Source organism: Bos grunniens, chromosome 2 (genome assembly GCF_055505025.1).
Source record: "Bos grunniens cultivar Pamir isolate PY7600 chromosome 2, Bosgru_T2T1.0, whole genome shotgun sequence".
In the NCBI taxonomy this organism is placed as follows: domain Eukaryota; kingdom Metazoa; phylum Chordata; class Mammalia; order Artiodactyla; family Bovidae; genus Bos; species Bos grunniens.
This window is the reverse complement of record NC_141166.1, coordinates 97983388-98010413: the sequence shown is the minus strand read 5'-3', so window position 1 is coordinate 98010413 and position 27026 is coordinate 97983388. Positions and strand designations below refer to the sequence as shown.

The following is a 27026-nucleotide window of genomic DNA, read 5'->3' as shown; positions in this document are numbered from 1 at the left end:
TAATAAGAGTGTAGCCAGGTGCTTTGTACCCTGACTGGGTGAACAAAGGCTGGGGACTAGCATTAGAGCCTGGAGGAGCACAGATCTTGGCCGTCTTGCTTGTTTCTGTACCTTCAGGGCCTCACACGTAGTAGGTACTCAATAAATATCTGAGGTCTAGTGAAACAACGAATAGACTCCCTTTGCTCATGACTTTGCTTGCGGTGGTTACTTTAAGGGCATAATAGATTAATAATTTCTGCATGACTACTTGGGCTCCTGAGTTAATGTTTGCAAAGCTCTTTGAACTTCTTGGGAAAAAGAATGGTGTTTTTTTTGGCACCCTTTCACATTTGCAGTGGCACACGAATTCCTCCTCCTCTCCTTCCTCCGGCTTTGCCTTCCTCGGCTCTGTGCCGGGCCAGGATCTCCCAGAAGGCAGCCACACTGCTCTCGCTGCCTTTTCCCTGCTACCTCCAGCCCTGCAGCACAGGTAGGGGCAGAGCACATGCCAGAAAGATTTAAGACTTCACAAGAGACTCTGGTAAAATGGAATTTGGGTTGATCCTAATAACACTTAGAGCAACTGGTGTATAGAAGGGTGCAGATTCTTCATCAGCCATGGAAGAAACTATTGGGACAGGCAGGTTGATCTGTGAGGATACCTTGATTTAGATCCTGAAGGGAGATAGAGGGTGTCGTAGAGGCAATTGGGAGCACACGCCGAAGCAGCTGGTTTCTAAAGTGTGTATGATTTTAGACACACAATTCAAAACCTTGATAGTAACTGGTAGAAAATACTATAGTTTCATAAGAAGGAACTCAATAAGAGAAGATGTGTTTCTTTTACATGGGTAGAAACTTCAACTTTTATGATTACTTTCCCTACAAGTTTTTTTTTTTATATTTGATGATGAAAAAGAGAGATTCTATCTCACAATAGATAATCATAGGCTGCAATGTTTTCCAAGGTGTTTATTGCTATAAACATTGTCTTGATATTTAGAAAGTCAATAATTAAACAGTTCAAATGTGATTTGGGAAACAAAACTGTTTTCTATTAAGAATAGCTGTCCTTTATGAACAAATTCAAGAAAAAGAATTTTTTTTTTTTTTTGAGGTTACAATATATGAGCTTACAATTGATCACACACCATGATTATCTCAAGGTAATTCAGGGAAAGCTGGTTACAGGCACAGAATAACTAAAATGACTGTCAGCGGCAGATCTTGCCTTAAAGACAGGAACAGATCCTATTTTCCACAACTTTTAAAATGACTTGTTTTCCAAACCAAATCATGATGTTTTCTCTGTGTGTGGAAAATTTTTCATGATGCATATTTATATGCTACTTGCTGTATGTGTGGCAAATTTGCTCTCTCTAGAAATTGTTTCTAGGGACTGGAAATGAATATTATGTGGATAAAAAACTAACATGGTTTTCTGTTGAAAGGACAGACCACATGGATGGTGTCTGCTTTGCTTTAAAGGGAAAACTCAGGTAAGTCTGACTTTAGTTGAACAGCATGAAGTAAACCAAAGGTCTTAAATTTTGTTTAGAACAAATTATGGAAGTGCCTTCCAATTAAACTGAACACATTAATCTGAAAACAAAAGCAAGGGGAATAAAATTTGGGGTTAGTTTATAGTAAGTAGCATTTGAAACTCTGAAAACTTAAGTGTCCCCATAAAATCCACATGTGAAACATTTAGATAGGAGTGACTTCTGATAAGAAATGGTTTTTTTCTCCACTTAATTCAGTATAGAATGAAGAGCCTTGATTTTCCATTTGTACAGGGCTCAAGGATCAGTAGGCATTACTGAATTTTTGTTGTTTATTTTTGTGAGGTATTTGATACTAAACAGTTTTCCCATGTCCTGAAATAAATAGATGGGAACCCCCTTCAGGAAGAAGGAGAAGGGCAGCACGAATTAGGGTGAGATTGAATTTCCTTTTCGGAATGTCAGTGTCTTGTTGCATTGCAGGGGGCTGTAAATTCATTTACAGCAGACCAGATTATACCTTACAGCTCTGGTGTGGGAACCAGGAGGGATCTGTGGCTGAGGTTTACCAGCTAAACTTCTATGGTAAGTTCGACTTTGAAATCTGTGCTTGATTCTCATTATGTTCTTGTCTTTGATGTGGGGGAGGGGAGGAAATGAACAAATTCTAATGAAGTGTTTTATAATAAGATAAATAAAATATGGACAGAATTATTGTTGAGAATTCTTTATTCAAAGTGTTTAATGAGCTGCTTGGTTCTTTCTGGTTTAGTTCCTAAATATTTTCAGCTTCTACTTGTTTACTGGGTCTCTTTTTGGTTGATATGCTTGCTACTATGTCTCTTCTACTTTCTCTGATAGCATATGGTCAGTAGATTTGATCACAGGGATGTCTTCTTTCAGGCAAATGTTGAATTTGTGACATTCAGACAATTTTGGGCAACAGTTATAAAGGTCCAGTAAAAATAGGAGTATGATGTTACTGCAAGAAAGGAAAAATACCAATAAAATAGGCTGATTTAGAAAGTTGAAGGTTCTTGTTAAGAGAAAAGGAAAGAGGAAATTGGTGAGAAGCCAAATTTAAATGGACTGAGCACTAGAGTTCAAATATGATATGCTAATGACGAAGACAGGATAAGGCAGCTAATGGAAATTTACCGTGTCTGTGTGTGTGTGTAAGAAAAAAGGTAGAGAAGACTTATTATTTTCTTATCTATATCCATATTAGCCTTTCTGAGGACAGGGACTGTGTTCTTAGCTCTGTACAATCTGCAAAGAATAGACAATCAAAAAAACTTACTGATCAAAAAAGATATTTCTTTTTGTAGCTGCTATGAAAAAAGATCACCAAACTAGGTGCTTTATGTACTTTCTGTGAGACCAGCCTGAATAAGGTAATCAGAGCTCAGGCAGAGGCAGCTGGAACTTACTCAAAATGTTGCAGCCAGAAGGTGAGCTGTGAGCAGATTACAGTGTTCCCTCAAATGCTCATCAAGGCGGTCACACTTTTGGTTCAACCACCAGAGGTCAGGACATTGTCTCCAAGAAAACTTTATTAAAGGACAGTTTTGGTGTCAAAGAGGAAAGACAGAGCAGTGGATCTCAAACTTTTAGGATGGAAAAATGTTCTAGGACTAGTTCTGGAACTTCTGGTGATTGTTGTTACTTCTAGTGATTCTGATTCAGGAAGTCAGCAGTTGGGGTTGGGAATATGTATCCCTGGGAGTCTTTACTTTGTAAAAGAGGTAGGTGTGGGAGGACATTACTCTTGAGAAAGAATGTATAGAGTTTCTCTAGCTTGTTGATCTCATCAGAGGACTGTTGGTTCAGAAGCCACCAGCCACCTGGTGCTGAGAGGGACTGAGCAGCCCAGATGAAGAAGCAGTGCCTGTGGCACCCAGACCTGGGTTCAAATACCCTTGTGGCTTTTTCGGAAAGTGCTTTTCTTTCTGAAATTCATATTCTTTTTTGAAAGAGGAGAACCTTGTTGTCTACCTCATGGATTTAAAGAAACAATACAAATCACCTAGCAGAGTGATTGGCATATAATAAAGTAATTAGTAAACATTTACTCTTGTGGTGGGGAGAGAAAGAAATGTCAATGATAATTCCTCTGAAGCCAGGAAGATAGTTTGCAGCAGATACAAAGCAGGATCAACCAGGAGGCTAGCTCCTGGATCCTGAGGGTCCAGGTGCAGCATCTGAAGATAGATCCTAGACCAGAAGATGAATAAACACGAGCTTGGGAGACACAGTTTCTCACCATCGTGAATGTTTCCCGAGAATAGTAATGAACAACACAGATGGCACAGTTAATTGGAATTATAATTGATCCCCAAATAGTATTTAAATCAATACTTGAATGGATTTTCCTTGGGAAAACCATTATAAGAACGTCTAAAATGGAACAAAGTGAAATGCATCAAATTCAGTGATTTGTTCATCTCTGCCACCCACCCTACATCAAAGGAATAATGAATGAAGAGAGAAACAGTCAAAGGGAGGAAGGAAACAGGACCCACAAATCAAATAGACTGTCATTAAATGAAATCGTTTTCTGGTAATTCAGTGTGATGTCAGGTTGTACTGAACTGGCTGGCTGGCTTGCGGATGGCTGCTGCCAGTTTCTCTCCCAAGATGATGAGAAGAGGAAATGGGACTGATTCCCTAGTTAGGTGCCTTTAAAAAAAAAAAAACAAAAAACTTATTTCTTTGGCTACACCAGGTCTTAGTTGCAGCATGAGAACTCTTAGTTGCAGTATGTGGGATCCAGTTCCCTGACCAGGGATCGAACCCGGGCCCCCTGAATTAGGAGCATGGAGTCTCAGCCACTGGACCACCAGGGAAGTCCCAGTTTGGTGCCTTTCTTAAAAGACAAAGATGACATTTATCAGCACTTGAATGTAAGCTATGGCTGAACCAGCCAACAAGTCAATAGATGAGGGATATGAACAGGAAAGGGTTCAGTTCAGTTCAGTTCAGTCGCTCAGTCGTGTCTGACTCTTTGCAACCCCATGAATCCCAGCACATCAGGCCTCCCTGTCCATCACCAACTCCTGGAGTTCACTCAGACTCATGTCCATTGAGTTGGTGATGCCATCCAGCCATTTCATCCTCTGTCGTCCCCTTTTCCTCCTGCCCCCAATCCCTCCCAGCATCAGAGTCTTTTCCAATGAGTCAACTCTTCACATGAGGTGGCCAAAGTATTGGAGTTTCAGCTTCAGCATCAGTCCTTCCAGTGAACACCCAGGACCGATCTCCTTTAGAATGGACTGGTTGGATGTCCTTGCAGTCCAAGGGTTGTTGCTGCTGCTGCTAAGTCGCTTCAGTCGTGTCCGACTTTGTGCGACCCCATAGACGGCGGTCCAGGAGGCTCCGCCATCCCTGGGATTCTCCAGGCAAGAACACTGGAGTGGGTTGCCATTTCCTTCTCCAATGCATGAAAATGAAAAGTGAAAGTGAAGTCGCTCAGTCATGTCCGACTCGTCGTGACCCTATGGACTGCAGCCTAACAGGCTCCTCCATCCATGGGATTTTCCAGGCAAGAGTACTGGAGTCCAAGGGTTAGGTAGGCTCAAAGTATCTGCAGGCAAGTAATTTAGCTTCTTTGGGCCTTACTCTCCTCTCTAAACTTCCCTGGTGGCTCAGTGAAGCATCTGCCTGTAATGTGGGAGACCCGGGTTTGATCCCTGGGTTGGGAAGATCCCCTGGAGAGAGAAATGGCAACCCACTCACTACTCTTGCCTCGAAAATTCCATGGACTGAGGAGCCTGGTAGGCTACAGTCCATGGGGTCGCAAAGAGTCAGACACGACTGAGCGACTTCACTTTCACTTTCTCCTCTCTAAATGTCCTTCTAGGCCTGATACATGGTGATAAGGCGTAGATGGTGGGCCAAATCCCAACACTTTAAACATTTCATTTTATATTTCTCTCATCTGGAAAGTAGTCCCTAACTATAGTACCTAAGTTGTCACCAGATGAGAGCTATTTTCAGGAATTTTGTTTACCCTGAACTATGAAATTTTTTGGCAACCCACTCCAGTGTTCTTGCCTAATGAATCCTGTGGACGGAGCAGCCTGGTGGGCTGCTGTCCATAGGGTTGCGCAGAGTCGGACAAGACTGCAGCGACTTAGCATGCATGCATGCATTGGAGAAGGAAATGGCAACCGACTCCAGTATTCTTGCCTGGAGAATCCCAGGGACAGAGGAGCCTGGTGGGCTACTGTCTATGGGGTCGCACAGAGTCAGACACGACTGAAGCGACTTAGCATCAGCAGCAGCAGCATGAAATTTTTAGTGTTTTCCCCACACAAATTCAAATTTCAACTTAAATATATTTTTAACCAATGCTGTTAGTCCTCTGGATAAACAACTGTGAAATTGACAGTAATGATAAATAGTGAAGCAAACAGTGATAACAGAAGCCATTATTTTTTTGAATACCTATCAGCTGACAGGTATTATGGGCTTCCCTTGTGGCTTAGCTGGTAAAGAATCCACCTGCAATGTGAGAGACCTGGACTTCATCCTTGGGTTAGGAAGATCCCCTGGAGAAGGGAAAGGCTACCCACTCCAATCATCATATTTCATCTTTCATCCTTATACTAACCTTGTTAAGGTTAACGAGGTTAACCTTGTGACCATTTTCCAGGAGGATTATGAGAGGTCACAGAGACAGCAAACAGCACAATCAGGATTTGAACCTAGGTCTTCCTAATTCCAAAACCCATGTTTCTACTCCTTTTGGGTCATTATGCCAAGTCCCTTCAGCCATGTCCGACTCTCTTGCAATCTCAGGGACTGTAGCCCACCAGGCTCCTCTGTCCATGGGATTCTCCAGGCAAGAATACTGGAGTGGATTGCTTTGCCTTTCTCCAGGGGATCTTCCAACCTAGGGATCGAACCTGAATCTCTTAAATCTTCTGCATTGGCAGGCAGGTTCTTTACCACTAGCACCACCTGGGAAGCCCTTCTACTCTAATATACCTTACATCTGCTGTACAACTGCATTCATAATAATCCTGTATTGTTTCTCTTTGTTTCCTAATTTTTATTCATAAATATAATGCAAAGTATATTAGTGTCCTGTTCGTTCATTTTCCACTTATGATCATTTTAATGGAGCACTTCTATTCTTAATGGTAATATTATATTATTTTTTTTACTTTGAGTAATGAGTTTACTGAGAAGTCTGAACTGGCCTAGGGCATATGCATGAAAGTAACAATTTTTTTCTTCTCTAATTACTGAAGCTTTGTCAAATCTCCCTTTTCTTTGAGCAGATACAATGATGGCTTGGTCAGTTTTCTTTTTCTGTAAAACAAAAACAAAACCAATTCTGTGCTGTAAAAACTCAATCTCACCCAATTGAAAATGGTGCCCTCCAATATCACAGGACAGAAGTAAGGTTTAGAGATCAGAAGGACACAGCTGTGTTATATCTCTGAGATACCATACCCTCTCACATTTCTAGGCTACTACAGTTTCATGATATTTGGGGCAGGGAGGAAGGAGAAGAAAAGAGGACAAGTCTTTCACATTTAATAGTGTACCTGTAGTTCTTCTGTGTAAGTTTTTGGCTCTTTTTCTGCTTAATGTGCACTGGCCAGCTCTCTGGATGGTAGGCATCCATAGGAGGGTTATCAGTGGACAGTCAGTGATATAGGAAACCCTGCCACAGGAAGGCCTGAGAGCCACTCAGCCTCCTGCTGCTGAGGTCTGCTCCTTCAGCAGCCAGCCCTCATGCATGGAACGTGGTAAGAGAGCACAAACCTGGCTATTTCCCCTGAGTTCACTTGGCACAGGGACACATGCTCCAGGATTGTGCCTTGTCTCTTCTCTACATCTCAATTTTTCCTTCTGTTCAAACAGGTACAGGGTGGGGGGTGGGGTGGGTGGATTAGCAAGGGCACCACCTATACAGATGTCAAAGCTGGACATGAAATGGCAGCATTCCCTTACTGTAGGCACTGCTCTCTGGTTTTAAGAATGGCTCTCTTGGCAGCTGCTACACTTGTTCAGTGGTGAGAGGTGGAGATGAAGAACTTCAAACATCACTCCCTTCCCACCCTTACTAAGGCTGCCTCACAGCTTTGACGATTTTCTGCTTCTCTTTTCCATTTCAGTTTTCCTTTTAGACTCAACCGGGGAAGGAGAGGGCACAGTATGAATGACAGTGGAGAGCAACAGAGTTTTTCACCTGTGCCTTAGTGCAGGAGACACCAGTTTGATTCCTGGGATGGGAGGATCCGTTGGAGAAGGGATAGGCTACCCACTCCAGTATTCTTGGGCTTCCCTGGTGGCTCAGTTGGTAAAGAATCCCCCTGCGATGCGGGGGACCTGGGTTCGATCCCTGGGTTGGGAAGATCCCCTGGAGAAGGGAATGGCTACCCACTCCAGTATTCCAACCTGGAGAATTCCATGGACTGTATAGTCCATGGGGTCAGAAAGAGTTGGGCATGACTAAGCGACTTTCACTTTCACTTTAGTGAGCCTTGAAGGAGATGGTGGCTTTAGTCGCTAGTTATCCATCTTCTTTATCTCACTACTGAGGCTCTGCAGGTCACATCTGGGATAGAAGGAAAACTTGCCCTCCATAGCCTGTTACATTGTGCACCCTTGGGGGGCAAAAATTAATTGATATAAGTTATATAACTTACCTGTGAAAGATACTGTCAAGAAAATGAAATGGCCAGACATACTGGGAGAAGATACTTATAAAAGACATACCTGATAAAAGACAGCTATCCAAAATATACAAAGAAACTTGAAACTCAACGATAAAAAACCAAGCTGATTAATAAATGTACAAAAGATCCAAAATGGACACTTCTTCAAAGAAGATATACAAATAGCAGATAAACATTTATAAAGATGCCCAGCATCATCTCATTACAGAATTGCAAACTGAAATGACAGTAAGATACCAGTACACACCTATTTGAATGGTGAAAATATAGAACACGGACAACACTAAATGCTAGTCAAGATGGGGAGCAACAGAAACGCTTATTAATTGCTAGTGGGAATTAGAAATGATACAGTCACTCTGGAAGACAGTTTGATAGTTTCTTATAAAACTGAGCATGTACTTACCACAGAATCTAGCAACTGCAATCCTTAGTTATTTACCCAAATGAGCTGAAAAATTACATCTACATTGTTGCCTGTACCTGAATGCCCAAACTAGAAAGCAACCAAAATGTTCTTTAGTAGGTAAATAAACTGTGTATGCCCAGACCATGGAATATTATTCAGTACTAAAAAATGAGCTAGCTATCAAGCCATGAAAGAACATGGAAGAATCTTAAATACATAGTACTAAGTGAAAGAAGACTACCTGAAAAGGCTACAAAATGTTTGATTCCAAATTTCAGCTATGTGATATCCAGGAAAAGGCAAAACTTGCAGACAGTGAAAAGATCACTGATTGCTAGGGAGTGGGGGTACAGAGAGATGAGCCAGTGGAGAACAAAGGATTTTAGAGCAGTGAGATTTGTCTGTATGATACCACAATGGTGGATACATGTCCTTAGATACTTACCCAAACCCACAGAATGTACAACACACGAAGTGAACCCTAATATGAACTCTGGACTATGCGTGATAATAATACATTAGTGTAGGTTCATTAGTGGTAACAAATCCCCTGGAGTGGAATGTTGATGGTGGGCGTGGCTGTGTGTGTATGAGGACAAGGGGCATATGAGAACTCTGTACTTTCTATTCCATTTTGCTGTGATCCTAAAACTACTCTAAAAGATAGTCTACTTAAAGTTAATTTATATTGAAATATTATTATATTATTATAAACAGTCAAAATAGAGAAATCTGCTTTCTAAATAGATAATAGATTTTCCACTTTTGTATGGGACTGAATGATGTTTTATGACTCCCCTTTGACAGTGAACGTCTACCAAATGATAGTTGCACTGTCTTCTGCCTCCTCTGTATTTTATAATCACTGATACTGATCCTGAGATGACTAGGCAGCAGCACAGGTGTGTAAGTAGAGACACCTCTTCCTGGAAGCCTTCTCTTTGATAGTACAGTCAGCTCAAGGCCACAGAAAACTCTGCACCACAGTTACTGTTCTGAATGATGTAAGTCTACTGTGACTCATTATTACCTGAAAAAACCAAGCACTCCCCAAAAGCTGGGATCTGTTTTCCTAGAACATTCTTTTGTGTTCACAATTTTTGTTGGTCTTTAAACCAGGTTAAAAGAAGCAGAGAAAGACAAAATTGAAGCTGGTAAATTCAATGTAGGATGGTTCTGAGAAATGTAGCCCCTTGGGCAAAGCTTGCATTTGCTTATTATGTTACTCTTTCACATTTAGCTGTAGATGCCCATTCTTTGTGTACCTTGGACTCTCAACCTTCTATCAGAATAAGAGGTTGTACCCAATGAATAAAGAGTCAATATTTGAAAATTTCCTAGCTAAGTATTAAGAACATGTATTTTGGGTGGTGGGTGTTAAGTGATTTAAAGTTATATTTATGCATTTTCTGAAAAATGTTCTTATAATGGACACATATTTTTTATTATCAGAAAATTAAAAGAAATCTATTTTCATTTGAAAATAAAGGTTGTTTTAAAAAAAACAGATAAAGGAGGTATGAAAAATTTGAAAGATCAGGGTTGCAAAAAAGATTTGCCTTGCTAACACAGAATGGCAACAGTAATAGCCAACACTGTGGTGCTTTCTATGTGCCAAACATTGTTCTAAGTTCTTTATTTTATTAATCAATGTTCTCTTCATGACAGTGTCATGATGGGAATAATACTGATATGCCTATTTTACAGGTAAGGAAACTGAGTCACAGAGGCCATAATTAGTCTACTGCTAGATAACTAGTAAGGGGTAGAGTTGAAATCTGAGAACAAGAACCAGTACTAGCTAAAGATCACAGCTATTAATTTAATGAAAATAAATAGGATAGAATAACAGAAAAGCTTAATAGGATAAATTAAGTACCATAAATCAGTGAGACAGGGGATGGGTAATTTAAAATGCTATTTTGGGGAAATAGAGTATTTAGATTAAAAAAATTCAGTTTAGTGAATCCCCATAAAAATACCCATTTTATTCCAAATAGATTAAAAAGCTAAGTGTAAATACTTAAACCAAAATAATTTGGAAGAAATATATTTGAATATTTATCTGATCTTTAGATGGAAAAATATTTTCTAAACTTAAAAGCAATTAAGGAAATGACAGAGGAAACGACTGATGAACAAAAAATTAAAAGAATTTTCTGTATGTTATAAGCCAAATGAAAAGATAAACAGCTATTAACACATTAAGGAAATTGTGATTTCTCATACATATCTATAAGCAAATCATAAAGGAGGAAACAGAATGATTAATAAAATATGAAAAATCCTAACCTTCTCTTGTATTAAAAGAAGGGCACATTTTCAAAAATTCAAATTAAAACAAAAATTTGGTAGTAGTTTTCACAGAGCACCTTTTAGCAAAGATTTTTGGTAGCAGTTTTCATTTTAGCAAAGATTTTTAACTGATAATAATCAACTTTGTCAGGAATTCTGCAGGAGGGATGAACGATTTAATGTGCAAGTTTTCTGCCATTAATTTAGCAATATCCATCATGAGCCTGGGCTTCCCTCATAGCTCAGTTGGTAAAGAGTCTTCCTGCAATGCTGGAGACCTGGGTTCGATTCCTGGGTCGGGAAGATCCCCTGGAGAAGGAAATGGCAATCCACTCCAGTATTCTTGCCTGGAGAATCCCATGGACAGAGGAGCCTGCAGGGCTAAAGTCCATGGGTCGCAAGAGTCAGACACGACTTAGCAACTAAACCACCACCATCAAGAGCCTTAAAACCAGCCATATTTTTCAAACCAATATTTTCTCATATAAGGATTTTATTCTACAAAAATGACTGTGTGGACAAAGATTTATGTTCACATTTTTATAGCAATCATTATTTCTAATAGTGAATTATTAGAAATAATGTTTAATAAAATTGAATTAATTAGTAATGAGTGGAAACTGTGGTATAGCTGGAGAAGGAAATGGCAACCCACTCCAGTATTCTTGCCTGGAAAATCCCAGGGATGGAGGAGCCTGGTGGGCTGCCATCTGAGGGGTCGCACAGAGTCAGACACGACTGAAACCACTTAGCAGCAGCAGCAGCAGCAGTGCTATAGCTATAGGATGAACCATCACACCAAATTAAGATCATTTTGTGAGTAATTCTTCGTGAGGAAAGAAAACAGTTATTAGATAGTGCTCTAAGTGTAATAAAAGCAGATATATATATATAATTATTTATGTATAACTGTTTAATCTAGTTAAATTAATACCAATAAAAAGGACTAGAAAAGTCATGACAAATGTTCACAGTGATAATTGGTGGTGGAATGGATTTTTATATTTTACAAACTGCCTAAAACAGACATAATAATGGGGAAAATTATTTTAAATAAGAAAAAAGAAAGAAATACAGGGTACAATACAGAGACAAAGAAAAAAAGGTAGTTCTTTGAAAATGGTGAAAGGCACATAAATATGATCTCAAATCTGAGACTGTGGCAGAGCTGGAATGGAGTGTAGAGCAAATAAAGATACTGGAACAATGAATGCTTTTGGCTAACACCTTCAGAGCATTGGGATCGATAGAGCAACTGCAAGGACTGACCTGGGCTTCTCACTCAGCCATTGGGAAGCCAACCTATCCCTTGGGATATGTTGATGAAAGTGTTTTCCTAAAACAAACCAGTTTGCTGCCCAAACTCATGTTTTTACAGATGCCACATAGATTTTCAGTTACCTTTAAAATGTCTAGTTAAGGTGTTTTCAAAGAAATGAATGTTGGAATTCAGTCTCTAGCATTTTCTCTATATTTTATTTAAGTCCATGAATATGCTTTCCAATTCATTGCTATATTATAAATTTTGAGAGTTTAGGAAGCAGCAGCAAATATAGACATAATTTGTCTATTAACTATTGCTTTAACTTCTCTATAGTTTAAAAATACAGAAGTTTCCAGTTTTTCCTATCTTTACTTCAGTTGGCCTCATCTGTCTTGGAGGTATATGAAGGCCTATTTTCTTCAAACACTTTTCTCCCCTGAAGTTGGATGTGCTAATCTCCTGGCTGTAGGCTTGGTTCCATAGCCAATAGAATTTATTTCCCTGAATTTTCAGTTCTCAACTGGACCTCTTAGCTATAATCAAACCCTTCCAGAGATAGGCCCTTATGTGCTTGCTCTCAGCATACTGGATCCCTGATCCACACACTCAAGTCTATAGGTTCAGCTTCTGTCTCAGATTACTCTGGGGGTCTCATCCCATCTTCCCTTGCACTAGCCTGTCCACCATATTCCAACGGTGAGTGACCACTTAGGTGGGCATGACATAAAAGAATGCTATTTTTTTAAATTCCTTTTCAGAAGATATCAGTGGTTTTTAGTTAAACTATGAACATAATTATTCATGTCTGAAGATCTTGAATAAAGTGTACTTAAAGCTGTATTTTTCCATTGAGTCATCGCTGAACTCTATTATGTAGAGAGGAGCATTTTCCTTATCCTCAGACTCAGTAAGATTCCGCAGGGTTCTCCATCAGCCCAGGATGTGACTTTCTGGTTGCTGAATCTCCGAAGAGTGATGTCACTGAGTCCCATGGCATTAGTCATCGTAGCATATGCGTTGTTTTGATGTTTTGCTCTGCTGAGCCAAGGCGATGCCTGTGAATTCCCACTCCTCAGCGCTCACTTTCTTTCATTTCCCATCTCCTCTTTCTCTCTGAAGGCAGTTTTGCCTGTCACCAAATACTGTACCCCAAATGCCACTTTTTTAAATGCAAGTGGTGTTGTGCCTATTTACAGGAACATTTCTTCACTTGAGCCAGTTCACCTTTCAGTGGGTACGCACCTACTGGTAGGACAGTTATTGATTTTGGCTGCTGCTTTGTAAATGTAAAAGTCACAACCAGAATTGTAAATTTTAAGTTGGAACGTCTATAGGTAGGCTCAAATGCATCTGCAGTCACCAAGTTTCTTTAGAAGTGTGCAGGTGTATCAGCCTGCAGTTCTACTCCATGTCATGTAAGTCCCTGTGTGCCTTCTTGGAATCCTCGTTGCTCTTAACCTCTGATGTGAACCCTTCTCCACCGTTGCTTCACAGTCAGTCATTCTTTTAGCAAATACAGAGAGAGCACCAACTATTGCCAGGCACTTAGCTGTGTGACAGAGATACAAGTGAAGAAAAGGAAAGTGACCTTGCCTCGAGAGAGCTTAAATCCTTCAGAAATTCTAGAAAACAGAGAGCTGGTTACAGGATGTTGTGTTAAGAAAAATCCCACGTACTGTGGCAGAACACGGTGCATAGACAGACACTCACATGGGTCCTTGGAGAGGGTGATCATGGAAAGTGTCCTGGAGAAGCAAGCTAAAACCTGAAGGAGCGAGGCTGTGTGGGTCTGATGCTTCCAAGTCCCTCCTCATGGGAGACACATGGGTGAAGCATGTGACACAAACTTACCCTGGGACTCCAGAAGCACCAGAATCACAGAGTAGTAAATCATCCAAACCAAGCTTGGCCAGACTCTGACAAGAGATAGGGAAGTGGAAATCATTGTTTTTCATGGTGCTATGGTTTGTTAAAACTTTGGGGTGTTTTCTCAGTATTGCTTAATTCATGTCACAAAGAAATTACATAAGCAGTGATATTGTGAACAGAAATCCTGAATGTGCCTTTCTGGATTGAAGGGTTCTTCTGGTGTCCTACTGCAGATCCAACTTGCCTGAAGGTTTGTTCAAATCTCATCAAGTGACCTCCTAGAATGGACCCTTCTTGTGAACAGCCTCATTAGAGATCTATGTAGCCAAAGTTGAAGTGATGCGGTCATTTTCCCAGGATGTTTTCTGTAGATTCTTCCTTGTTCTGCTTAGAAGCGGACTTCACTGACTCAAATTTCTTATGCCTGGCATGATGGCTCTTGAACATGCTTAGCCTACAATGTCATGGGTCGTTATCTCTCCCTTATCATTCTTTCAGTAGTAGTCCAGTGTCTTTACTAATGTTATTACTACTACTTTACGACTACTACCACCTTAGGACTACTACTACCTTACGACTACTACTACCTTACGACTATTGCAACAACCACTATGACTATTTCTACTGTTGCCACTTTTCCTTCTCCTCTTACCACTACTACTAAGACTTTGAGATTTTCGTTTTATACTGGAGTATAATTGATTCACAATGTTCTGTTAGTTTTAGCTGTACAGTGATTTAGTTACACATACTCATATATCTAATCTTCAGATTCTTTTCCCATTATAGGTTATTACGGAGTATTGAGTAGAGTTCCCTGTGCTATCCAATAGGTCTTTGTTGATCATCTGTTTACATATAGTAGCGTGCATATGCCAATCCCAACCTCCCAATTCATCCCTTTCCTCACCTTTCCCCTTTGGCAACCACAAGCCTGTGTCCTCTGTCTGTGAGTCTGCTTCTGTTTTGTAAACAAAAAACCTGTTTCATTGTTTTAGATTCCACTTATGAGTGGTATTATATGACATTCGTCTTTCTCTGTGTGACTTACTTCATTTAGTATGATAATCTCTAGGTTCATGTTGCTGCAAATGGCATTATTTTGTTCTTTTTTATGGGTGAGTAATATTCCACTGTGTTATATATACCACATCCTCTTTATCCATTTCTCTGTTGATGGACATTTATGTTGCTTCCATGTCTTAGCTGTCATAAATAGTGCTGCAATGAGCATTGACGTGTATATATCTTTTTGAATTACTATCTTCTCCCGACTATGCCCAGTAGGTAGATTGCTGGATCAAATGGTAGCTCTGTTTTTGTTTTTTTTAAGAATCTGAATACTGTTCTCCATAGTATTAAGCCATTTTAAATTTTGAGTTACTATATTTCAAGCCCTGACCTAGGCATTTTTTCATCTCTCAGAACAACCCTGCAAAAACAAATATATTATCTTCATTTTGCAGGTGAGGTTACTGAGGTTCAGAGAATTTAAGAAACTTTGGTTTACTGAATAGTATCCTCAGTTTATGGAATAGATTCAAATAATATACGATATTTAACAGTAAATGGTGCTTGAGCTCCATTCACAATTTACTTGATCCCCAAAGCCTGTGCATCCCAGCAGTGCTTCCTGCTAGGGGACACTCTGGCAACAACACGACCAAATAGCCTGGTAGACTTTGTGGACTGTACATTTATCACAGGTTTCAATGTGAGTTAATCTCAGGCTGCTATAAAAACACCATTGACTGGATGGTTTAAACAACAAATCTTTATTTCTCACACTTCTGGAGTTTGGGAAGTCTAAGATCACAGGGCTAGAATGGTCAGATTCTGCCAAGAGTCAACTTCCTTTTTGCTGTGTCCTCATGTGGTAGAGAGAGCATAGACAGAGACAAACTTTCTTGTCTTTTTCTGATAAGGGCACTAATCGTGTCATTAGAGCTCCACTCCTAAGACCTAATTACCTTCTGAAGGCCTCATCTCCAAATACCATCACATTGGGCATTAGGGTTTCAATATATGAATTTGGGGCATGCATGTGCATGCTAAGTTGCTTCAGTTGCGTCTGACTTTTTGCGACCCTGGACTGTAGCCCACCAGGCTCCTCTGTCCATGAGATTCTCCAGGAAAGAATACTGGAGTTGGTTGCCATGCCCTCCTTCAGGAGATCTTCCTGACCCAGCAATTGAACCTGCGTTGGCAGGTGAGTTCTTTACCGCTACCACCACCTGGGAAGCCCATGAATTTGGTGGGGGAGGGGTGGTGGTGAACATAAACATGCAGTGCAAAACACAAGACAGACAAAGGGTCTTCTCGAGGGCAGGTGGGCCCCAGTGATGGAGAAACACTGTCAGACTGAGTCAGCACTCAGTGGGGAGGCCTGAACACTCCATCCTGGGGCAGAGGTTTTATTCGGCACTAACGTTCTGTTTTGTTTTTTGTTTTTGTTCATACTATCTGCTTAGTGTTGGTTGTTATGGGTTTGGCCTTGTTAATTCTTGGTCATAAAAAATGATCTGAAGTATTTTAGTTGAAACCACTCCACGTGGGGACAGGAAGACACCAGGTGCTTGGATTATCAGATTAAAACAATTTATATCAGCAATTGTTATGTAATGTGAAAATATATTGATGCTTTGGCATGCTATAAAAACTTTTTCAGTAAAAAACATTATAAGAATATTTTTTACTTATTGTAAGAATACATAAAATAAGGGAGAATGCAAAAACAAATTTAAATTTTTACTCTCTGTTCTAGGTAAGGGGCTTATGAGCATGTATGTCCTTTAAATTTAGATGTATTTTTAAAAAGTATAGAAATACCTTATTTTGAAGGGATGAAGTTAGAGCAGGTGTCAAATTGATTTTAATCAGATCATTGAAGAGGCATTTCTAGTGATGGAGTAAGAGGTATGACCTGGAAGGCTAAGAATAGAAGGTGTATTTAGCTGTAGGTCATGGGTTAGTGGGGCTCTATTTCTTATTTAGAAGTACTGTCTACCTCAATAGACTTCTTTTTTTTTTTTTTACCTACAGCTTTACTGAGATATAATGGACAAAACTGTAAGATATTTAATGTGTATGGCATGATGATCTAATGTATGTATACATATGAAAGGATCACCCAGACTGAGTTAGTTAACCTATCCATCATATCACAAGTTTACCTTTTTTTTTTTTTTTTAGTGAGAACATTTAAATTCTATATTTGTACAAATTTCGATTATACAATACAGTGTTACCAACTATCATATCATGTTATACATTAGACTCTCAAACCTTATTTGTCTTATAATGAGTAGCCTTCCTATTGAAGCAACATGAATGCTAAAGGCTTGCGATAGAAGAGTACTTAAAAGGAAATTAATGCCCATTGTTATTTTAACATGACTTTACACTTTTTCAGAATATTGCCATAGGCAGAGACATGAAATGGAGGGGAAAATGGCCTGGAAAAGGGCTGACTGTTGTATCACATAAATCCTTTAAAACTTTTTTTGATGGTTGCTAGGACCAACTTTCAGAAGTCCCAGCTAAATGTTGTCACAATCTTTGTAGGTAAATTTTTCCCTTTAAAAAAACTTCACACAGAGCTAATCAGGGATACTTTGTACCTATATTCCATTCCACCTGATGTATCAACAAGTTTGGAATATGCAGTTTGTCTGGTCTATTCTCCATGTTCATTACAATTCACATACATACATTTGTCCTTATTCACTGCACAGTGGTGGAATCAGCCAAATTGTGTTAGTCAATCTCTTGGCTTGTTTGATCTCATCCCTGTTAATACTAAAAGGGATTTAAAGTGGCTAAATTTTATTAAAATGCAATCAGTTGGCTCTTGACAACCTTTAGCATCATTTCTCTTTTCTTTGGAGAGTTTTTACTCTTCTTTTTTTGGTTTAATTCATTGTGAGTATAGAGAGTTTTCTTACAGTTCAGAAGTTGGAATCATCTCTAAGTTAAAGAAACAAAAATGGAGATAAAAAATTTTCCTGAGATGCCAGAAATTTGCAAGAGGTAAAACACCTAGTTCATAATAAAAAAAAAAATTAAGTCCAGCCATCTTTAAGGAGCTGAAATAATATTTTATCTGTTTCTAAGGTACTTGGGTAAGTTAAACCAAACAGGAAGAAATAGAGGTTCTTGAGTCAGAGAGGAACTGCTCATTACTCATTTGACTTAGCAAGCAGGGTGATGATGCCATTACCCTGAAATCTACAAAACTTTAGACAACTCATTGTCAATTATGAAATACTATGGTTGTGCTCTCACACCATGTAATCTCATGAACAACTTCATCTTCTCCATTTCCTTTAGATAACTCCAGCCCTTCAGAGCTAGGTTATATTTTCATAAACTTTTTAGAACATGGTATATATTGGGGAAGAAGAAAACTTACAACACTCCATCTTTTGGGTGACCTACTCCATCCTATATAATTTGAATGGGAAAATTATACATGAGAACAAGTGGAAGGATTGGTGTTGCTTTGACATAGCTGAGATAATACTAGACTTCTCTAAATACAAGTTGAAGCTAAATGTTAGATGCAAAATTATCGTAAACCACCTAATCTCCTTGATCTCCTATGGCTGGCAGTCATCTGTAACATGCAGACAGCTCATCATCCCCAGTGAAAACTCTGAAGGGGAAGCAGAATGGGGAAGTGGGTGGAAAAATTTTAATTTAGTGGTCTTTTAACATTCTGGAAAATGTAAGTCAATGTAGCGTTTGCAGAAGTTCTCAAATTGTTATCGAAGCCATCATATATTCTATCTTGTAATTACACCTAAAAATGCTGGTTCCTTTATATCCTTTAAGGAGGAAAGAGATTGTCTTTCCTCCTAAAGCAACTGTCTGATTCTGTGTCTACATGCTGTGCCAGTTCTCAGCCACTCAGGATAGCTTAGATATTTGTTTTGTTTTTTAATTGGAAGATAATTGCTTTACAATGTTGTGTTGGTTTTTGCTGTACAGCAATGTGAATCAGTCATAACTATATATATATCCTCTCCTTCTTGAGCCTTCCTTCCTCCTCCCATTTCACTACTCCAGGTCATCACAAAAGGCCCTAGGTTATATAGAAGCTTCCCACTAACTATCTATTTTAAACATGCATAGTGTATATATGTCAATGCTACTTTCTCAATTCATTCTACCATCTCCTTCCCTGCTGTATTCATAAGTCCATTCTCTATGTCTGTGTCTCCATTCCTTCCCTGCAAATAGGTTCATCAGTACTGTTTTTCTAGATTGCCATATATGTGTTAATATTTGAGAATATCTTTAGTTCAGTTCAATTGCTCAGTCATGTTCGACTCTTTGAGACCCCATGGACTGCAGCACTTCAGGCTTACCTGTCCTTCGCTAACCCCCAGAGCTTTCTCAGACTCATGGCCATCAAGTCGGTGATGCCATACAACCGCCTCATCCTCTATCGTCCCCTTCTCCTCCAGCCTTTGATCTTTCCCAGGGTCTTTTCTAATGAGTCAGTTCTTCACACCAGGTGGCCAAAGTATTGGAGTTTCAGCTTCTGCATCAGTCCTTCCAGTGAATATTCAGGACTGATTTCCTTTAGGACTAAAAGGTTTGAACTCCTTGCAGTCCAAGGAACTCTCAAGAGTCTTTTCCAATACCATAGTTCAAAAACATCAGTTCTTTGGGGCTCAGCTTTCTTTATAGTCCAACTCTCACATCCATACTTGACTACTGGAAAAACCATAGCTTTGACTGTATGGACCTTTGTCAGCAAAGTACACTTTTAATACACTTTCTAGGTTTGTCATAGCTTTTCTTCCAAGGAGAAAGTGTCTTTTAGTTTCAGGCTGCAGTCACCTTCTGCAGTGATTTTGGAGCCCAAGAAAATAAAGTCTCTCACTGTTTCCATTGTTTCCCCATTTTTTTGCCATGAAATGATGGGACCAGATGCCATGATCTTCGTTTTTTGAATATTGGGTTTTAAGCCAGCTTTTTTACTCTCCTCTTTCACTTTCACCAAGAGACTCTTTAGTTCCTCTTTGCTTTCTGCCATAAGGGTGGTGTCATCTGTGTATCTGAGGTTATTGATGTTTCTCCTGGTAATCTTGATTCCTGCTTGTGCTTCATCCAGCCTGGCATTTCACATGATGTACTCTGCATTTAAATTAATTAAGCAGGGTGACAATATACAGCCTTGACGTACTCCTTTCTCACCTTGGAACCATTCCATTGTTCCATGTCTGGTTCTAACTGTTGCTTCCTGACCTGCATACAGATTTCTCAAGAGGCAGGTCAGGTGGTCTGGTATTCCCATCTTTTGAAGAATTTTCCGCTTTTTGTTGTGATCCACACAGTCAAAGGCTTTAGTGTAGTCAGTGAAGCAGAAGTAGATGTTTTTTCTGGAACTCTTGATTTTCAGTGATCCAACAGATGTTGGCAATTTGATCTCTGGTTCCTCTGCCTTTGCTAAATCCAGCTTGAATATCTGGAAGTTCTTGGTTCACGTATTGTTGAAGCATGGCTTGGAGAATTTTGAGCATTACTTTAATAGTGTGTGAGATGAATGCAATTGTGCAGTAGTTTGAACATCATTTGGCATTGCCTTTCTTTGTGATTGGAATGAAAACTGACCTTTTCCAGTCCTGTGGCCACTGCTGAGATTTCCAAATTTTCTGTCATATTGAGTGCAGCACTTTCACAGCATCATCTTTTAGGATTTGAAATGATTCAACTGGAGTTCCGTCACCTCCACTAGCTTTGTTTATAGACGTGCTTCCTAATGCCCACTTGACTTTGCAGTCCAGGATGTCTGGCTCTAGGTGAATGATCACATCATCGTGGTTATCTGGGTCATTAAGATTTTTTGGATAGTTCTGTGTATTCTTGCCAGCTCTTTTTAATATCTTCCGTTAGGTCCATACCATTTCTGTCCTTATTGTACCCATCTTTGCATGAAATGTTCCCTTGGTATCTCTAATTTTCTTGAAGAGATCTCTAGTCTTTCCCATTCTTTTGTTTTCTTCTATTTCTTTGTATTGATCACTTAGGAAGGCTTACTTATCTCTTCTTCCTATTGTTTGAAACTCTGTGTTCAAATGGGTATATCTTTCCTTTTCTCCTTTGCTTTTAGCTTCTCTTATTTTCTCAGCTATTTGTAAGGTCTCCTCATACAACCATTTTGCCTCTTTTTGCATTTTTTCTTCTTGGGGATGATTTTGATCACCACCTCCTATACAATGTTACAAACCTCTCTCCATAGTTCTTTAGGCATTCTGTCTATCAGATCTAGTCCCTTGAATCTATTTGTCACTTTCACTGTATAATCGTAAGGGATTTGTTTTAGGTCATACCTGAATGGTCTAGTGGTTTTCCCTACTTTCTTCATTTAAGTCTGAATTTGGCAATAAGGAGTTTATGATCTGAGCCACAGTCAGCTCCTGGTCTTGTTTTTGCTGATTGTGTAGAGCTTCTGTATAGATATTTTTATTATGTTTATTGAGTGCTTGGTATTGTGTCAGGAACTTCTACAGCACTTCAGTTCTCACAAATACTGTATGAGGTTGCTACTCTTTTGTATAGATGTCAAAACTGAGGCACACACAGAGAGAAAATTCAGTGATTCCCAGCTGCTTGGTTGCATCCTGTCCTCATGGGGTCCGTAGTACAGTCCTCATGGGGTACTCAGCATCACTTGTTTAGCCCTTTCCCACTTTATTTTGTTTTTATTTTAGGAATTAAACTATTTTTGAAGCTACAGAAGTAAGTGCATGTATAACATAAGGACTAAAACATACAAAGAGATGGGCAAACACAAAGACTTCCACTCCTTACCCCTAAGCAGTACTTTACAATGGTAACATATTAATTTTTTTAATGTATTTCAGAATTGTCTATGCATAAATCAGGATATACACACATGTATAAATATTCATTTTAGTTTATGGATCTCTTAAGATACTTGTGTCATAAATTGATGTATTATAGGTATTTGTGAACATGCTTCCCCACTGGCTCAGCAGGTAAAGAATCCACCTGCAATGCAGGAGACACAGGTGATGGAGGTTCAATCCCTGGGTCAAGAAGATCCCCTGTAGGAGGATATGGCAACCTGTACCAGTATTCTTGCCTGGAGAATCCCACGGACAGAGGAGCCTGGTGGGCTATAGTCCATGGGGTTGCAAAGAGTCAGATATGCCTGAGAGACTGAGCACACCACCTGTTGTGAGGTTGAACAGAGGCTCAGGCGGGAGGGGGGCCACTACCTAGTGGACACGTTTATTTCCCTGAATTGACTATGAGGTCTCTGAGATTATGCTGTATGCGCTGTCCTGGTTATCTATTGTTAAGTAACAAATAATCCCAAGATTTAGTGGCTTTAAATAGGACAACATTTATTTTGCTCATAGATCTTCCATTTAGGCAGAGCTGAGGGGAAGATCTCATCTTTGCTGTAAGATCAGCTGGGGTGGCTCAGAGCCCGGGGACTAGAATTACCTGGAGTTCCCGTTGTTCACATGTGCCGTGTTTGGCGCTGGCTCTCTATGGGACTTTGGATGGGATGGTGGCTGGGTCTCTTGTACATACTTTTCCATGTAGCCACTTGGCTTCCTCAGATTGTGGTGGCTGGATTTTAAGCCTACTGAGAGGACCATGCAGAAGCTCTATCTTCTTTTATAACTTACTCTTGGGTCACATAACATCGGTTCTGCAGGAGCAATAGACTTACCCAGACTCAAGGGGAAAGAATGTATATCTTGAGTAGTATTCCATTGTATATATGTACCATGTCTTCTTTATCCATTCATATGTCTTTGGGCATTTATTACTCAGCCATAAAATGGAATGATATTGGTTCCTTCATAGAGATGTGGATGGACTTAAGTCTGTCATACAGAATGAAGTCAGAAAGAGAAAAACATATATTGTATATTAACGCATACATGTGGAATCTAGAAAAATGGTGCAGATGCATCGATTTTCAGGGCAGGAATACAGATGCAGATGGAGAGAATGGATATGTGGATCCAGGACCTGGGGGAAGGGGTGCGATGAGTTGGGAGACTGGGACTAACATTTGTGCACTGCTGAGTGTAAAACAGATAGCTGATGGGAACCTGCTGTATAGCTCAGGGAGCTCTGTTCATTGCTTTGTGGTGACCTAGATTAGTGGGATGGGGGAGGGAGCACCAAGAAGGACGGGATATGTGTAAATATATATTTAATTCACTTTGTTGTACAGCAAAAACTAACACAACTTTGAAAGCAACTGTTTTTGTGTGTGCGTGTGCATGCTCAGTTAAGATCCCTCAATTAAAAAACAGAATGCAAATCTTCCCTCTCAATAATCACATTGCAAGTAGATTGCATGGGATAGGCTATATGGTTGAGGCCACCTTTGGAAAATTCAACTGTTGCAAGTATCTTTTTATTGTAGACATATCCCTCTATTGTCCAGACCTTTATTTTCTATACTTGTATACAGTAGGTGCTCAGTTACACTCCAGGAAATTGAATTGTGAACCCAGGTTGGGAGGAGGCAGCTCTTTACACTGCTCTGGGCCAACAAGGGAGGGGAGGTAGTGGTTCATGCTTGTGAAGATGCTGTCGTTATCTCAAACGACAAACGACAAATGTTATCTCAAACGATTTTACACCAGGCACAATTGCTAGGGGTTCCTAGAAAAGGTGTTTATGAAATGATTCCCTTGGGGGTAACTAGCAGATGCCTTTGAGCTATCTTCTTTGTCCAGGAGGCTTCTGAGAAGTGCCGTTGTGACTGTGAAGGGGAAACAGAGCCAGTGTGAGGCTGAGTTTCTTGTAAGCAGGTGCACTGAAACCTTGCATCCTCTAGGAACCATAGTCAGCATGTAAAGCCCTGCTCACCTGAATTGCTCAAAAATTTTGCATATTTGGTAGTGGTTAAATTAGTATGACGGAGAAGGCAATGGCACCCCACTCCAGTACTCTTGCCTGGAAAATCCCATGGACGGAGGAGCCTGGTAGGCTGCAGTCCTTGGGGTCGCAAAGAGTCGAACACAACTGAGCGACTTCACTTTCACTTTTCACTTTCATGCATTGGAGAAGGAAATGGCAACCCACTCCAGTGTTCTTGCCTGGAGAATCCCAGGGACGGGGGAGCCTGGTGGGCTGCCGTCTATGGTGTCGCACGGAGTCGGACATGACTGAAGTGACTTAGCAGCAGCAGCAGCAGCAGCAAATTAGTATGAAGGTGAAACTCTGATCAGGAAAGATGAAGGCCAAATATGTCTTCTTTGCTCTTACATTTGGGGGGATGAATATTATAGGTGCCGATCAGAGCACTGACAGAAAGCATGTTGGCCTTCTGGTATTGAGACTAGTCTGTAACTCCAGCTGAGGCCTGGTTTTTGAAGAACATATCTCTTGGCCAAGCCAAGCAAAGTAAGCTGTGCAAAACAGAAACATGAACAGGATGGAAGGTCTTTTTCACAGAATTTGTTTCGGAACCCATTTCTGATATGTCTTATTTTGTCTTTTTTGTTTTTCTGTCTTCTTCTTTGTACTGCTGTCTCACACTTGGTTTCCTCAGTCCGCTCTCAACTCCTCTGCTCACAGGAAATTGACATATTTGTTCTCTCTTGATGTCAGTTGAACTGATAACCCTGAATCAGACCAATCTGGCTACTAGGAATAATCTTTGGCCCTCCACCACAAGAACAGGTCCAACTTCAATGCACATAATCGTGGTCTTCCCTCAGAGGGGTCTTAAGTGGGGCAGTCAAGCTTCAAGGGCTCTGTTCTTCTTCCCATTTTGACTTTGATAGAGTTATAGCAAACAATCATTAAGATTCAGTGATGATGAACGGGCTTAGAACCAGAGACACAATGTGAAAAGAGCTTGTTGTACTCATAAGTGTATTTGGAAAACTTCTGTCAGAGTCAGTGTCTTTGGCTAAATATGTCTGGCTACATGTAGAAGCTTTCTGTTATGTTGCCTACTGAATTCTCCACCCAAGTGGATATCCTTAGTATTGTTTGACTCCATCCTCCCTTTTATTTAGTGCTAACAAGGAACATGAGGTAGTGGCTTATGCTTTATTATTATTTTTAATATTCAAGCTACTTGGAAACCATTACTTTTTAATAGATCATTGAAGGCCAACCTCTAAATGTCACTGTCCACGTTCTTCCCCTATTGATGAAATTCACTAGTAGAGTATAACTTCAGGGTAACCATTTGGGGGTGCTTGATATAGGAAGAAAAAGCAACTAAAATGTGAATCTCATGACAGCCTTTTGATACTCAAGTCATTGGACACTGGTCTAAAGGAATGGTCAGACATTCAATTATCTAGCCCAATTCAAGGTGCACATTTAGTATGACTGTCAGAATTATTGTTTTTGGAAAGCGACAGCATCTTTATACTTTTTAACCTGCCAATGAAAATGATTTCTGTAGAGTCAGATAAAGAGAGAATTAGATTTCCCAGTTCAGTTCAGTTGCTCACTCATGTCTGGCTCTTTGTGACCCCATGGGCTGCAGCACGCCAGGCCTCCCTGTCCATCACCAGCTCCTGGAGTTTACTCAAACTCATGTCCATTGAGTTGGTGATGCCAACCAACCATCTCATCCTCTATCATCCCCTTCTTCTCCTGTCTTCAATCTTTCCCAGCATCAGGGTCTTTTCTAATCAGTCAGTTCTTCGCATCAGGTGGCCAAAGTATTGGAGTTTCAGCTTCAACATCAGTCCTTCCAATGAACACTCAGGACAGATTTCCTTTAGGATGGATTGGTTGGATCTCCTTGCAGTCCAAGGGACTCTCAAGAGTCTTCTCCAACACCACAGTTCAAAAGGATCAATTCTTTGGCACTCCGCTTTCTTCTCTTTGGAGAAGGAAATGGCACCCCACTCCAGTACTCTTGCCTGCAAAATCCCATGGACATAGGAACGTGGTAGGCTACAGTCCATGGGGTTGCAAAGAGTTGGACACGACTGAGCGACTTCACTTTCTTTATAGTCCAACTCTCATATCCATACATGACTACTGGAAAAACCATGGCCTTGACTAGACAGACCTTTGTTGGCAAAGTAATGTCTGCTTTTTAATACGCTGTCCAGGTTCGTCATAAATTTTCTTCCAAGGAGCTAGTGTCTTTTAATTTCATGGCTGCAGTTACCATCTGCAGTGATTTTGGAGTCCCCCAAAATAAAGTCTGTCACTGTTTCCACTGTTTCCCCATCTATTTGCCATGAAGTGATGGCACCAGATGCCATGATCTTAGTTTTCTGAATGTTGAGTTTTAAGCCAATATTTTTACTCTCCTCTTTCACTTTCATCAAGAGGCTCTTTAGTTCTTCTTCACTTTCTGCCATAAGAGTGGTGTCATCTGCATACCTGAGGTTATTGATATTTCTCCTGGCAATCTTGATTCCAGCTTGTGCTCCATCCAGCCCAGTGTTTCTCATGATGTATTCTGCATAAAAGTTAAATAAGCAGGGTGACAATATACAGCCTTGACGTACTCCTTTCCCTATTTTGAGCCAGTCTGTTCCATGTCCAGTTCTAACTGTTGCTTCCTGACCTGCACATAGGTTTCTCAAGAGGCAAGTCAGGTGGTCTGGTATTCCCATCTCTTTCAGAATTTTCCACAGTTTATTGTGATCCACACAAAGGCTTTGGCATAGTCAATAAAGCAGAAGTAGATATTTTTCTGAAACTCTTTTGCTTTTTGGATGATCCAATGGATGTTGGCAATTTGATCTCTGGTTCCTCTGCCTCTCTTGATCCAGCTTGACCATCTGGAATTTCACAGTTCATGTACCGTTGAAGCCTGGCTTGGAGAATTTTGAGCATTACTTTGGTAGCGTGTGAGATAAGTGCAATTGTGCAGTAGTTTGAGCATTCTTTGGCATTGCCTTTTTTTGGGAATGAAAACTGACATTTTCCAATCTTGTGGCCACTGCTGACTTTTCCAAATTTTCTGGCCTATTGAGTGCAGCACTTTCACAGCATCATCTTTTAGGATTTGAAATGACTCGACT

General features: G+C 40.1%; 1 protein-coding gene across 2 annotated transcripts in view; it reads left to right on the top strand.

Annotated features, from left to right (window-relative positions):
- The first annotated feature begins 328 nt into the window (after nt 1-328).
- Nucleotides 329-27026, top strand: part of CYTIP (cytohesin 1 interacting protein) — an 83225-nt gene continuing 56527 nt past the window's right edge. The window contains exons 1-3 of one of the 2 annotated variants that reach the window (XM_086353898.1): nt 329-472; nt 1434-1481; nt 1968-2069. In XM_086353898.1, coding sequence (XP_086210024.1) covers nt 2067-2069 — 3 coding nt within the window. In that variant the 5' untranslated portion in view covers nt 329-472; nt 1434-1481; nt 1968-2066. The remainder of the gene's footprint in view (nt 473-1433; nt 1482-1967; nt 2070-27026) is intronic. The other variant, XM_086353903.1, reaches the window with a different exon arrangement.